Source organism: Thamnophis sirtalis, unplaced genomic scaffold (genome assembly GCF_051295495.1).
Source record: "Thamnophis sirtalis isolate CommonGarterSnake01/CBP01778 unplaced genomic scaffold, rThaSir2_p1.2 scaffold_4, whole genome shotgun sequence".
NCBI lineage: Eukaryota > Metazoa > Chordata > Lepidosauria > Squamata > Natricidae > Thamnophis > Thamnophis sirtalis.
Genome location: NW_028261384.1, coordinates 62,464,622 through 62,478,890, shown reverse-complemented (window position 1 = coordinate 62,478,890; position 14,269 = coordinate 62,464,622). Strand labels below are relative to the sequence as shown.

At 38.9% G+C, this 14,269-nt stretch overlaps 1 protein-coding gene across 5 annotated transcripts in view; it reads right to left on the bottom strand.

Annotated features, from left to right (window-relative positions):
• Positions 1-14,269, bottom strand: part of MLH1 (mutL homolog 1) — a 114,209-nt gene that overhangs the window by 8,348 nt on the left and 91,592 nt on the right. For all 5 annotated transcript variants that reach the window (XM_087713020.1, XM_087713019.1, XM_087713021.1 and 2 more), the window contains 3 exons: positions 7,799-7,944; positions 6,404-6,512; positions 5,867-5,930 (listed from right to left, as the gene is read on the bottom strand). In XM_087713020.1, the coding sequence (XP_087569146.1) occupies positions 5,867-5,930; positions 6,404-6,512; positions 7,799-7,944 (319 nt within the window). The remainder of the gene's footprint in view (positions 1-5,866; positions 5,931-6,403; positions 6,513-7,798; positions 7,945-14,269) is intronic.

Below are 14,269 nucleotides of genomic sequence, written 5' to 3'. Positions count from 1 at the left end.
AATATGGGACACAAGTCAAAAAGAAAAAAAGCACAGCAATTAAAGTAATGACGTGGGCAAGAGATTATGGATAGATGATTTTTCATTCTTGGTGTTGTTTAGATTTGCTTTTCTCTTCCTCTCTTTTTCTTTTTGTAGGTAGATGACATGATTAGAAGTTAGATAGGATAGAAAAAATGTTTTAACAAAGGATGGCATGATTAAAAGTTAGAATTAGAGATAGAAATAAGAGAAAAGGGGAATATTAATATATATATACTTTTATATAATAAAATAAGAGCAATAATAAGAAAAAACATGGAATAATTGAATAATGACAGATTGCAACTTTATATAAATACGTATTATTAGAAAATATGTTGGTTGAAAGTAATAACTATGACTAATGCTATTTGTTTTATTTGTATTAGAATGTATGACACCCAGGTGCCACACTGTTCACACATTGATGTTTGTAAAAAAAAATAAACACTAAAAAAATAAAAATGATTGTTATATAAATGTCTGAGAAATATATCTGTATTTAAATAATAACTACATTGGATCTATCTATCTATCTATCTATCTATCTATCTATCTATCTAACTATCTATCTATCTATCTATCTATCTATCTATCTATCTATATCTATATCTATATCTATATCTATATCTATATCTATATCTATATAATTGTAGTTACTGTTAAAGTAATGTACAGTATTATACTTTTCCTTTATTTTCCTTTGAGTAGTCCTCAACACCAAAATTGAGCCCAAAATTTCCATTGCTAAGCAAGGCAGTTGTTAAGTAAATTTTACTCCATTTTCTGATTTTTTTTTGCCACAGTTAAGTGAATTACTGCAGTTGTTAACTGAATCATGTGGTTGTTAAGCAAATATGAATTGAATTTTGAGCATAGGGATGCTGGAATGGTCATAAGCGTGAAAACTGCCATAAGTCACTGTTTTCAATGTTGTTGTAATTTTGAATTGTCACTAAATGAATGTGTCAACTTTGAATCAAACCTGGCAGAAGCCATTTTTCTATTCCTCAATTGCCAGTTTGGGGAGGGAGAAGGAGATCCTGCCAGCACCAAAGCTTCTCAAACCAAAGAGTTAAAAGAATACATTGACAAAAACCTAGCCAGAGTTGCATCCAGCCAGTAAAATCCCGCATGGCAGCCCCTGGGTTATTCAAGGAAAAGAAAGATGGAGCCGTGAGATTATGCATGGATTTTAGAGGAATAAACAGTATGTGCGTGGACAACTTCTCCTTATGAAGGACATACTGGCTCACCTAGTGAAGGAAAAGATCTTCACAAAGTTAGACCTGAGGGAGGATTAAGGTGAGGATCAAAGAGGGAGATGAATGAAAGGCTGCTTTTAACTGCTCCTGGGTAGTTTCCAGTTCAAAGCGATGCTTTCAGTCTCCAAGGGGCTCCCACCGTGTTCATGCAACTGATTAACGAAGTGCTTCATGATCATCTGTATAAAGGGGGCCTATCTATTTAGATGATATTCTGATCTTTACCGAGACAATGGAGGAGCATGTAAAGCTGGTTAGCAAGGTATTTAAAAACTCCCGGGGAAATGTGAAATGAGCACTGGCCAAAATCACAGTGATGCAAAAAGAACAAGTAGATAAAAGGTTGTTTTATCAGAGACTGTTTCACATAGGAGAGAAAGTTTACCTTTCTACCAAGTACCTGAAACTGAAGTTGCCTTGCAAAAAACTGGGCCCTTTATAGCAGTGGTCCCCAACCCCCGGTCCGCGGACCGGTGCCGGGCTGTGGAGTACCTGGCACCGGGCCGCACAGCGGCCGGGGGCCATGCAACGGCCGACTCTTCACTCATGCAGCGCCGTCGCCGGAGGGGGGGAGCTGCGCGGAAGCACAGGAGCAAGTGAAGCGAGGAGGAAGAATCCCCCGCTACTACACCACCTCCGCCCCCTCCTCGAGTCAGCCGTCCCCTCAGTGAACGCCTCCGCCTCTTTCTCCTTTCTCGCCTCAGTCGGCTCGCCTGGAAGCGAGGCGAGGAGGGGGCGGACCATGCGCTGGAAGCGGAGCCCTTGGAGGCCCTGGCGGCTTCCCCGGCGGTCGTTGCTGGCTGCTCTCTTCTTTTTCTCGCTGTCCTCCTCGGCTCAGTCGTCTCCGAGTTGCCCAGGGAGGGGCGGCGCGCCCGGGACGGAGACGGCGCTTCCCTGCCCGGCCTTGGCTTGTGAGAAGGAACGGCGGGAGAGGGAGAGAGAGAGAGAGAGAGAACGTCGGGCAGCCGAGGGCGGGGGGGGGTCTTTTGAGGGGAGATGGGGGGTGCGCGATTTTGGCGCGCGTGCGCCCTCCGCGGGCATGGGTGGGAGGCTGAGAGGAGTCTAACGGTAGTGCAGGAAAGGGGAGGGTATGAGCGCCGCCTGAGGTGGTGAGGGGCAGTCGCCAGATTCAGGCCGCCGCTGCCGCTATTGCAGCGCACGGTGGAAAAGCGGCGGTCTTGCCCACCCCTTCCCTGCCTCCCGCCCGCTCCAGTTGCCGCAGCCAGGGGTGGGGGCTCGGTGCCTGAAGTCTCTTGCCTCTCTTCCAAAATTTCGCCAACGGGCATCGGTGAAGCGCGCTCTTTCTCTTCCTCACAAAACACATTTCCTTTCCCCCCACGCGTAGTTATTGGCGATATGGACTCTTGGACTCTTACCCAGCCAGATCAGTATCAAACATTTCCCTGACCTCAGCAGAAGCGAGGTTTTTTCTTCTCCTTTCTTTCCTTAATACTGTATTCTTTTTACATTGCTATCCTCTGGCTTATTTAATTTTGCCCTTGCTCTTTTTATCTTTGACCTTGATTAATTCAGCTGTTTATTCCTTAAAATCTACATACAAAATGGAAGGTGGGATATGATTCAGGTGTTGAATTGGGAAGGTGGATTTAAAACAACGCCCCGCCACCCCTGCGCGCGCTCAGCGGGCCACGGTAAAATTATCAAAGGCTGACTGGTCCGCGGCGATACAAAGGTTGGGGACCACTGCTTTATAGGACCTTTCCCTATTATAAGAATCATCAACCTAGTAACAGTAGAACTGAAACTCCAGCGCTTCCTAGAGAAAGTAGATCTGGACTATCATAGCAGCTTATTGAAGCCGATAATAAGGTTGGTGTTGAGGCTGGTAGCTCAGGCATCCCCCAGTCCTATTGTAGCGGAAGGGGAAACCCACTATGAAATATAAAGGATCCTAGACTCAAGATTTTATAAGGGAAAACTGCAATACTTAGTGCAGGGGAAGGATTACCCCCTGTCAGAAGCCACTTAGGGATGTTAGAGCAGAGAAATTAGTCAGGACATTCCATGAAAAATATCCTGAGAAGCCAAAGAAACTGCCTGGTGATGGGAGGGGGATAACAGGAAATTAACCTATCTATAATTGATATTTTCCAGGTATTCCTCAGTCACTAGAGAAGGTCCAACTGTTAACTTCGAATTGAACATGGCAAAAGCCATTTTTTTATTCCTCAATTGTAACACAGAGTGGGGAGGGAGAAGGAGAATGAAATGTGTTACTAGACAAAACACAGAACTTTCTCGTGAGAACCAAGGTCATCTCTGCAAGTGGTACAGACGAGGCAGAGTGTCTGGAGAGCCGGCCAATTAACCTAATTGACCAACGTGACTTGTAACTTTGGGGATGGGAGTTATTTTAATTATACTGAAACGCGTGAAAACATTTAGAACTGGTTTTTCATTTGATTGTGACGATATGATATACCCAATAAAGAAATTCTTAGAAAATACCTTAGCCTCAGGGTTCTGATTTGTTTAGGTTCATTAGTTGGGATCACAACAAAATGGTTGTAAATAGAGGACTATCTGCATTTTACTTCATTTCTAATGCTCTTTTTTCTATGATAATTTATGTATTTTTATCTTTGTTTTGGTTCTTTTTCTTTTTGTCACTATTTAAAAATAATAAAAGAATAAATATTGAAAAATAATGAGCCGTAATAGTTAACTAATAAAGCATTGGGAAAAGCAAGTGAATTGTGATGATTTTTATTATTTATTTATATTTCACATTCCTGAACTGTTCAAGTCCCTCAAATAAGGGCTCTGGATGGCATAAAATAATAAAACATATTAAGCAAGAAGTTAATACATTTAGGACAGTGATGGCTAAACTTTTTTGGCTTGAGTGGCAAAAGCGCACATGTGTCTGTGTGTGATAGCGCATGTCCGCGTGCCCATACCCATAATTCACTCCCCCTGCACACCCCCAGCACATTCCTGCATAACACCCCCTTGCTCTCCCTCCCGTGCATGCATGCATGACCTCTCTCTCCTGAAGCCTCCCCTGGCACCCTGGAGGCCCCCTGGAAGCCGGAAACGGCTCATTTCTGAACTTCTGGTAGGGCCATTTTTTTTGCCCTCCCCAGGCTTCGGAGACTTTCCTGAAGCCTGGGCAGGGTGAAAACAGCTTCCCCCAGCCTTTTGGAGACCCTTAGAAGGCCAAAAATCAGCTGGTCCATTTGTGCATGCATGTTGCAGGTGACCTACCGCAACGGCTCACATGACTTCAGAGATGGCTCCGTGTGCCACCTGAGGCACATGTGCCATAGGTTCATCATGGATCTAGGATAATTTGAGTGGTATCATGGAAGCTATTGATAGATAAGTAAAAATCTTATTTCAGAGTGCAAAGAAAAAAACCAAAAGGCCACACAAACTAGGATGCATACCTGTGTATGCGCACACACTCACACACACACATATGCAAGCAAGACCTGTATAGAAGAGATGGGGGTTGTGGGGGAGGGAGAAGCAGTCATTATGATAGTTAATTACTATTGCTAAGAACAGTAAAAGGACTGGAAAATTGAAGAACAAGGAAGTTAAAGTGCAAGTTAAAGAAATTAAAGGATGAACTTTGCCAATTTTCACTGGCTAAGAGAAAGTCTGAAGATTAACTCATATTTTCTAGAAGGAAGTCTGAGGAACTCAGGCAAATAGATAAAAGTTTTATATCTTACTAGAACACACTGTACTGTATATATCAAAAATACTTAATAGTTTAAATATGAAGTTAGTTTTTTTTTTATTTTTAAGTAAGGTATCCCTAAAATCAGCATTTCTACCAAATGCCTTAATGTATGGTCCTGTTAGTATAGTGAAAAACATTCTTAAACATAACATTATTGGAAGTGGAAATCTCTGAAATTTCCAGTATACTTTGCTATTATTCAGGCTGTTTTAGCAACCATATAACAGTATTTGAAAAGTTGCAGTTTCCCCTCCCCAAACAGAAGGAAAAATCTTGCTAACCATTAAAAGATTTTGTAGATATCTACAAGAATATGAGTAAGAGAAATCCAGTAAATTCTGTACTCTTGATCTTTCAAAAACATTTTGGCAAAATTTTCATAAATTTCTGAGCAAATAAGGTAGGAAAAGCAATTTCTATTTCCTTCATAACACTAAAATTTGAAATCATCAAAAAAATTAAGCTACAGATAAATGGGGACAGGCATTGTATCCATACAATGTATGGATTTAAAAACAGACCATGTAAATATTTGCAGAGCATAAGAAAACCATATTTGTCTTCCAAACATTGCCGGAATATAAGCCTCATGCCTAAAAATTTGTTATATCGACAAGACTTGATGAAAATTGAGTTGGTAACAATGTCAGCACTTGGGAACAGGTGACTATTTCTGCATTCTTTTGTGCCTCTCGCCATTGGCCCATTAGGAATAGATATCAAAACTAGATAGATCTCTGGCTGAATTTTTTGTTGTTGTTTTGCTTTACAATGTCTTATATGCGAGCCTAAAATGTATAAAAAGAACTACTATCTTTAAAAGGATTAGTAAAGTATCTAATTTAAACCCACCCCAAAATATACTCACTGATAATCTTAAAACTCCAAAATTTCCAAAGTCATAAATAAGGATCTGATAGAACATTTCTTGACTTGAATCAAAAGAAAACAAAAATAATTAAATGCACATTCTCTTATATATTTAGCATCTGCAGAATATTAAGGTCTACCATCAAATTATTAGATTACAAATTATATTCTAATTTATGAATTAGAAGTGACGATCAATGGTATATCAACTTATTTTAGCAGAATATTGAAGCTAATATTTATCACATATAAACCCGTAGGACAAAATGCTGATAAAGTCCTTCAACTGCTAATTATATATTATTTCAAAATATCATTATCTTCAACAAATTGCTCCAAAGAGTTCTATATTCTATCACCAATCACATACTAAAGTTGTACTTAAATTGGACCATGCTTTCTCCCATCTTCTGGGCTATAAACAAAATGCAAAAGCTAAGATGCAATCCAGAACATCTATTTAATATTTATTTCCTAACTCAGGTAATTAAATCATTTTATTTTGACAAAAATAACAATACATTCAGACTACCACCTGAGTTTTGTGGTATTCAGAAGATAAAGTTTTGTCTGATGCTGAACCAGTGCCCATTGAGGACTAACACATCCAACAAAGGAATGATCACGAAGCAGCTCTTGAAGACCTGAAATAACAAGTTTATTTACATTTAGGATATCCTACAAAATTAGCAATAATATTGCTCTTTAAAAATCACTATGGATTTTGCAATTTATTTCTAATCTACTTTAGTTACTTTTAAACTGTATGAAATTAAGAAGCCAGTTTTAATTGTCCTATTTGTAAAACTGACTGCAAATTTTATTTTTTTCTGTTTAAAAGTAAATATATTATTTAAATAAGAAATGTGTTGCCAAAAATCTGACGGTTAGCAAATATTTAAACCCATTTCTAAATTCAACTCAAATAAAACAATATCTATTTATAAACTTTTAAAATCCAATCCAGATTTTTCAAAATACTTGATAATATTAATATATTGGCTATTTGTACTAGGAGAAAAATATGAAGGACAAAATAATAAATCACTAGTAATTGTACATCAAGATATGTTGATTACTATCAACTGAATGCCAGCCAAGCTTGAGTTATATCTATCATATGGATATTCTGTTCTGAAACATACAAACTAGAGCTAAGAAGATCTACTCATATAATGTACAGCTATTTTTATTTCCTTCAAAATATTTACAGAATTCTAAGTGATTCTCCTATACAATAAATTGTATCTAAAAGTACACGAGATTGTTTTCACACTAACATCAGCTTAACTGCAATCTAGTCTCTGAATTAAGTTCTTACTTTGCTGCTCAGAAATACACAACTTGTTAACCCTGTTGCTTGATCAAGAATATGAATCAAACTTTGCTTTCTATTTTGCAGATCTTTCAATTTGAACACCCATTCACAAAGTAATAGTTTTAATAAAATAGTTTATAAAATAATTTATAATTTATAAACAAATAGTGAACAGATAATTCTATTAATTCTATTAATTCAATAAGGATTCTGGAAAATAACGTGATAAAGACGTTCTGTCTTTCTGTAGTAGCAGCTGGTTGGAGAAATGAGTGTCTGGAAAATGGCACCATATTTCCTCCTTCCCACTGCTACCATAATATTCTGACCTGACTCTAATCCTCAAATAGTAGCCCTATTCTCATTTCCTAGGCCCTGACTTCCCCAACCTCGGAGCCACCAACTGTCCTCAGTAGACATCCTTGGAAGAGGAAGCTGGCCATTCTGAGGCATTTTATTTTTACCAGCTCTCATCACCAGCAACACCTCTCCATCCAGCATAGCACATTCACACACTCTACAAGCAAATGAGTCCTCCCTTGCTGCTAAATTGTTGAAAAAGGTTACAGACAGTGTTAAGAAACTAATCACAGAAAGAAATAAACAACTTACTTGCATTTGCCCTTTTATTAATTTCTTCTTGAAGAGTCAATACACTGGTTAGATTAATAATTCTTCTTCTTGGAGTGGAAGCAGCATCCATTTCCTTTTGTGGATTTTTTTCCATTTCAAGACCATGATCTGTTCGCTGCCTCTTTCTACAAGAGAAATTAAACTGAGTAACATCTCTTTCAAAGAACCCATTTAAGAAAACAAATAGTGTCTGCTGATTTAAAAATATTACCCTAATATTTATAAATAATAAAAATATTTATTTAAGCTCCAAGACCAAGTCAAGAATTTAAAAATATAACACAAGCAATTAAATGTATAAAAGGAAGAAACCTTATAAAGTTACATTTTCATTGAAGGGACTAAAGTTACATCCCAATTAGGCAGGTGTGTGCACAATCTATTTTTCAAATTATTATTAAAAACAAAATGTTGGTTGGATGATAGAACAACATATATTATGAAATGAAGTAAAATAATACTCCTCTAAATACAGGAGCTATAATAATTTGATATAAAATAGATTTAATAGAAAGCCAATTTGATGTAGTAGTTAAGGCACTAGGCTAGAAACAGAAGTTCTAGACCCTCCTTAGGCACAAGTCAGCGGGTTGACCTTGGGCCATTCACTCTCTCTCTGTCCCAGAAAAAAGATAATGGCAAACCACTTCAAAAACCTTGCGAAGAAGATTCACTGGTTGGCGTCATAGCAGGAAAGATATGGTATAGTGGTGCTCTGGAAGGCACTGTGAAACCCAGCCAATACCTGCCTGTCAGAAGACCCTGCAGGGTCAAAGTCACTCTGGAGGGTTGGTGAAGAAAGGAGGGATGCTTTGTAGATCGTGAGGAAACAGCAATTTCCTCGCTTGATCCAAAGAAACCCTCTTCATTGGCAGCAGAATCAATGGCCATTTTAGCAAAACTGAAGCTGTGACAACGATATGATAATGAGCTGCAGCTGTTCGTGGACAGAGTTTTGAAACTAGGTGTGGTGACTTTCAACTTCTGTACTAGAGATCCAAACCCAAGAAAAAGAATTTTTAAAAAAGACTCCCCAAAATGCTAAGAAAGCGGCGAATTAACAGACGGAGAAAGATTATAGACCCAAAAGTGAAACAAACTTTTAATGGAAGATTATGAAGCTTTAAAATATAGAAAACCCTGACTGGAACTTGCAGTAGTATAAAAAGTGACTTAATCTGTGGATAACATTGTTTGATTATTGGAAGAAATTGTATAAAGAAAAAGGAATCTTGGGAGCTGATGTCACGGTGATATGATACATTTCCACGGGGCTCTGTAGAATTGCACAAAATTCAACCTGCCAGGAGGTTCTGAGGGAATCAAATTACCCTGGAGGGGTGAGGAAGACACAGAGGACACCCCACTGATCACAAAGAGACTGCATACTTGTGTGTTGTGGAGGAAGCTCTTAATATGGTGGGAAGAAAAGGACGGTCACTGCGCCCCTGACCACAGCTGTGACAGCCGATCGATACAGCAAGCATAGAATTTGAGAAACAGTGTGATTGATCTGGGTGAGATTTTTTTCAACTTCTGTTGTGGAATTTACTCCTTTAAAATAAATCCGGGAAAAAGTGGGACTCAAAGAAGAGGAGGTGGAATTGTTTGTTATCCACCCCCAAGAATATCAGTGAGTAAAGTTGTGAGCTATTTATAGAACTGGAAGTAGAGGGAATATTTTTTTTTAAAAAAAGAGAAGAAATGTTAAAGCTAGGAAGTTGGACTGGTGATTTAAAATACAAGATAGATTAAGTTGGAAACTTTTTGGAATATGAAACTTGGACTCCTGGGACGTCTAAAAAGCGGAGCAGGTTATACAATTTAAGATAACAAAAGAGAAAGAAGAGAAATAGAGCAACAGTGATATCTACTGAAGAAAATTGCAGAGAAGTTAAAGTGATGAAAGTAGGATCTTGACTGTGTATTGAAGATAAGCTTGTTTGTTAACACCTGCTCTAGCAAATTGTTTATGGGACAGCAGAGACAGAGAGTGAAACACTGTAACTTTTTAAACAGTGTAGCTCTTGGAACGTAGATGAAAGCTAAACAGATAAAGTAAATAGAAGCTGGAAATCAGCAAAGAACTTTCTTTTTTCCTTCCTGTTTGAACTTTTTCTTTTAGATGATTTATAAACCTGAGTGGTTAGGACTTGGTGGGCCTAAGTGAATTATAAATTTATCAATGGGCCTAAGTGAATTATAAACTGATAAATTTATAATTCAATTTCTTCTCTTGATAAATTTATAATTCACTTAGGTCCACCAAGCCTAAGTTATTAAATCTATCAAGAGAAGAAAGGATTAGGGTTTCAAGAACCTGAAGTTTAACAAGGAACTTTATTTCCTTTTTTTCTATTTTCCTATTTTTTGACTACATAACAGCAAGTTTGTAACTATTTGGAGATTTTGGTGGTGGCCTGATTTCTGAAATATTCTTTAGGTGGAAATTGATGGGGATTGAGGGAATATTAGAATATTATTTGTGTTATTGTTGATTACTTTTTATAAAAAAAAATGAGAATCTCAAGACTACTGGAAATGACTAGTACTTCAAATTTAAGCAAAGTAGGGAGAAAAAAATACACTGGCGTCCTCAGCATCATCATCAGAAGCAGCAGCTGCATCTAGTCCAGCAAGATAAAGATCTTTAGATAGCATGATGCAGTAGGAAAAAATGAACACAATGAATACTATGCAAGCAGAACTGAAATTAATGCTCCAAACATTTGAAGTAGCCACAACAAAACATTTTGAAGACATGAAAGAAAGAATGGAAAATATGGATAATAAAATGGAGAATATTCAACAAACAATAACCAAAAATGACAAAGGATGCAGAAAATAGAGAAATCAGAACAGAGAAGAAAGTGGAAGAAATGGATTATAGACTTACACAGCTGACAAAAATCTTGAGAGAACAGTAATCAAGTTGGAGATGGATAAAGCTGAATACTTCTTGAGATTTCAGAATATTGAGGAAGAAAAAGAAGGAAACTTGCAGAGATAATAGCAGAATTGTTGGCGGAAGCCATGGACAGGGACAAGCAAAAGGGGCTTGCTGGGATTAATGAAATATTTAGAGTATACACAAGCAAAGCATCAAGAAATAAACTACCTGGAGAGGTACATGTGAGATTTACCAAGAAGGCACTAAGAACAGAGATAAAAATAATAGTTCTAAAACAAGTCCCTAGAAGAGACATGAGAAAACAATACCAATTTCTGACAAGACAATTAATTAAGCATGAAGTAAATTTCAGATGGCTGATACCTGAAGGAAACCAGGTAATCTGCATAGATCAAAGGAAGAAATCAGAGCAATTTTATGATGAGCAATTTGGATCATATGAGGAAAAAAGAGAGAGGAGATAGATGACAAGAAACAAGAAGAAGCAGTAGGAGGAAGAAATGTACAACAAAAATAAAATGAAACAGAATTAAAGGAGAGAGCAGATCGAGAAGGTTCAAAGACAAAAGAACAGAGAGAAATAAGAGCAACCAGAACAATAAGACCTATCTACACGTACAACTATGGAAGATGAAATAAAACTACTGTCGATTAATATAAATGGACTGAATTCTCCTATGAAAGGAAAAGGACTTTTAACATATTAAGAAAGTTAAAATTAGATTTTATTTATCTTCAAGAAGTCCACATAAAAAAACAACACAATAAATTATTGGAATATCCTAAAATCGGGAAACTATAATCATTAGCACAAAAAAAGAGTGTGGTTGTATATATTAAAAAAAAACAATAAAAGCAAGACAAATTCATGCAGATGAAGAGGGAAGAATATTGATGGTGGAGGTAACAACGAACTATAAACGAACACTTTTGGTAGCAATCTATGCACCAAATTATAAAAAATGACTTTTTAATGAAAAGCTGCATACAATAATTACTAAAATCAATACTCATTTTATTCAAATAGATATATGTCTTGGTCAAGAATAGATATGATATGGATGTCACCGGAGTTAAAATCAAATGTGCAAGAAATAGAAATAGAAGCAAGCACTTGGGCAGATCATAATCCAATTGGAGTTAAGTGGAAAGGAGAAAAAAGAAAATGGAGATGGACATTGAATCAATCAATACTAAAAGATAAGGAATTTGTACAAAGTATGAAGAAAGAAATGGACTCCTCCCCGCCAAGAGAATACAAAAGAAGAAATCTCATTACAAAATGTAGGAGACACTGCTAAGGCATATATTCGAGAACTAGCTATGACCGTGATGGTGAGCCTATGGCACATGTGCCAGAAGTGGTAAACAGAGCCATCTCTCTCTGCACGCTAGCCTTCGCCGGTTGCTCTGCCGGGTTCCGGCAGGCCAGCTAGTTACTCTTTATACACGAAGGAGCACCAGAAACCAGAAGAGCAGCCGTCCAGTGTTCGTGGACACGCTGGGAAGATTATCTTTTGCTTTCTGGTCTGCGCATGCACCGGCCACTTGATCTTTTGGTTTCTGGCGCACATGTGCAAAGACGAGCTGGCTGGTACATGCCGGAAACCAGAAGATCATCTCACGTTCGTGGTCCAGAGCACCTCACCAGCTCGGGAGCACAGGACAGTGGGACAGTATTAGCTGGCTGGGTAGCTGACTGCCCTGCCCGCTGCTCCTGCTGCCCCCAGGGGTGATGCCAGGATGCTGGAGCAGCCAGGAGGAGCTGCCTTCTCAAGGATAGAGATACTGCCAAGGGCCCGGCTTGCCAGTGGAGGAGCGGCTGCATGGGCTCGCTGGTTTCTCCTGTGCATCACCCTGTGGTTGCTGCCACCGTTCTTCTGGGGTGGTGGGGCTATGGAGAAACTGAGTCTGTGCAGGAGGAACCTCTGTCTGGCACCAGGGTAAGAGGTCACACTCCCTTGGCAGAAGTGGGGGGGAAGTGCTGGCTTGTTCTCGTTGACACGATCATCTGCTCTTCCATTTCTGGCGCATGCACACAAACTCCCATTTTGGTACTTGGTGCAAAAAAGGTTCACCCAACACAAAACAAAAAGATGATAGCAAAAGAACATAAGAGACTGGAATTAGAATTACAGAAAGTACCAAACAAGATCTTAAAAAATCAAATGGAATTATTAAAACATAAAATGAATCTACTAAAGAAGAATTGGCACAAAAAAATAAAAAATGCTGAACAGATTTTTTTTTGAAAATGTGAATAGCCAGGAAGATGGTTGGCATATATATTGAAAACAGAAAAAGAGAAGAAACCGATACATCGGCTGGTAGATGAGTAAGGAACTTTATATTACCAAAAGGAGGATAAAAAATAATAATTCAAAATTATTATGGAAAGCTCTATGAGCAAGAGAAAATTTGAAAAGAGAAAATTAAAGAATATTTGGAAAAAGCGAAACTACTTAAAGTATCAGAAACAGTGAAAGCTATTTTAAATGAACGAATATCAATGATGAAATTGTCAGAAGCAATTAAAAAACAAAAGAACAATAAAACACCAGGACCAGATGGGCTACCAATAGAATTTTATATATGTTTGCAAGATACTCTAGGCCCGGGATGGTGAATCTATGGAACACATGCCACAGGTGGCACGCGGAGCCATTTGTCAGGGCGCACGAAGCGTTAGCCTGTTAGCTGGCCAGCACGCATGCACGCGCTGGCCAGCTGAGTTCAGCATTTTTAAAAGCCATTTTTCTCCCTCTCCAGGCTCCAGAGGCTTTATAGGAGCCTGGAGAGGGCAAAAAGAGCCTCCCTTCCTCCCGTGGACCTCCGGAGGCTTCAGGAGCTTCCCTGAAGCCTCCGGAGTACAAAAAAATGGCCCTATGGGCAAACTAGAAGTTCGGGAACAGACTTCCGGTTTGCTCGTAGGATCGGTTTAAGCCTTCCGGAGGCTTCAGGGACCTTCAGGAGGCTTCCCTGAAGCCTCTGGAGGACTAAAAACCACCCTTAGTCCTCCGGAGGCTTCAGGGAAGCCTCCTGAAGGTCCCTGAAGCTCCGGAGGGCCTCCAGGGAGGTGGGGGAATGTTTTCACCCTCCCCAGGCTCCTATAAAGCCTCCGGAGCCTGGGGAGGGCGAAAAAAGCATGCAAAAAATGGGGGGAGCCGCTCATGTGCGCATGCGCCTTTGGGGGTCGCACATTGCATTAATGGGAGCGGCACGCCCGGGCATGACCCCCCTGTTCTCCCCCCTTATGGCACGTGAGCCAAAAAAGGTTCGCCATCGCTGCTCTAGGCCCATCAATGTTGGAAGTCCATAATGAAGTATTGATTGATATGAAGGTACCAAATTCGGGGATGGAAGCAAATATTACTCTGATTCCGAAAGCCTTAGATTTCACGCAGATAAAAAACTATAGGCCCAATAGATATCTTTACTGAATGCTGACTATATCTTTACTGAATGATGACTATAAAATATATGCTTCAATCATGGCAAAGAGGTTTAAAAGGTTTCTAAATAAACCTAAGAGATAGAAT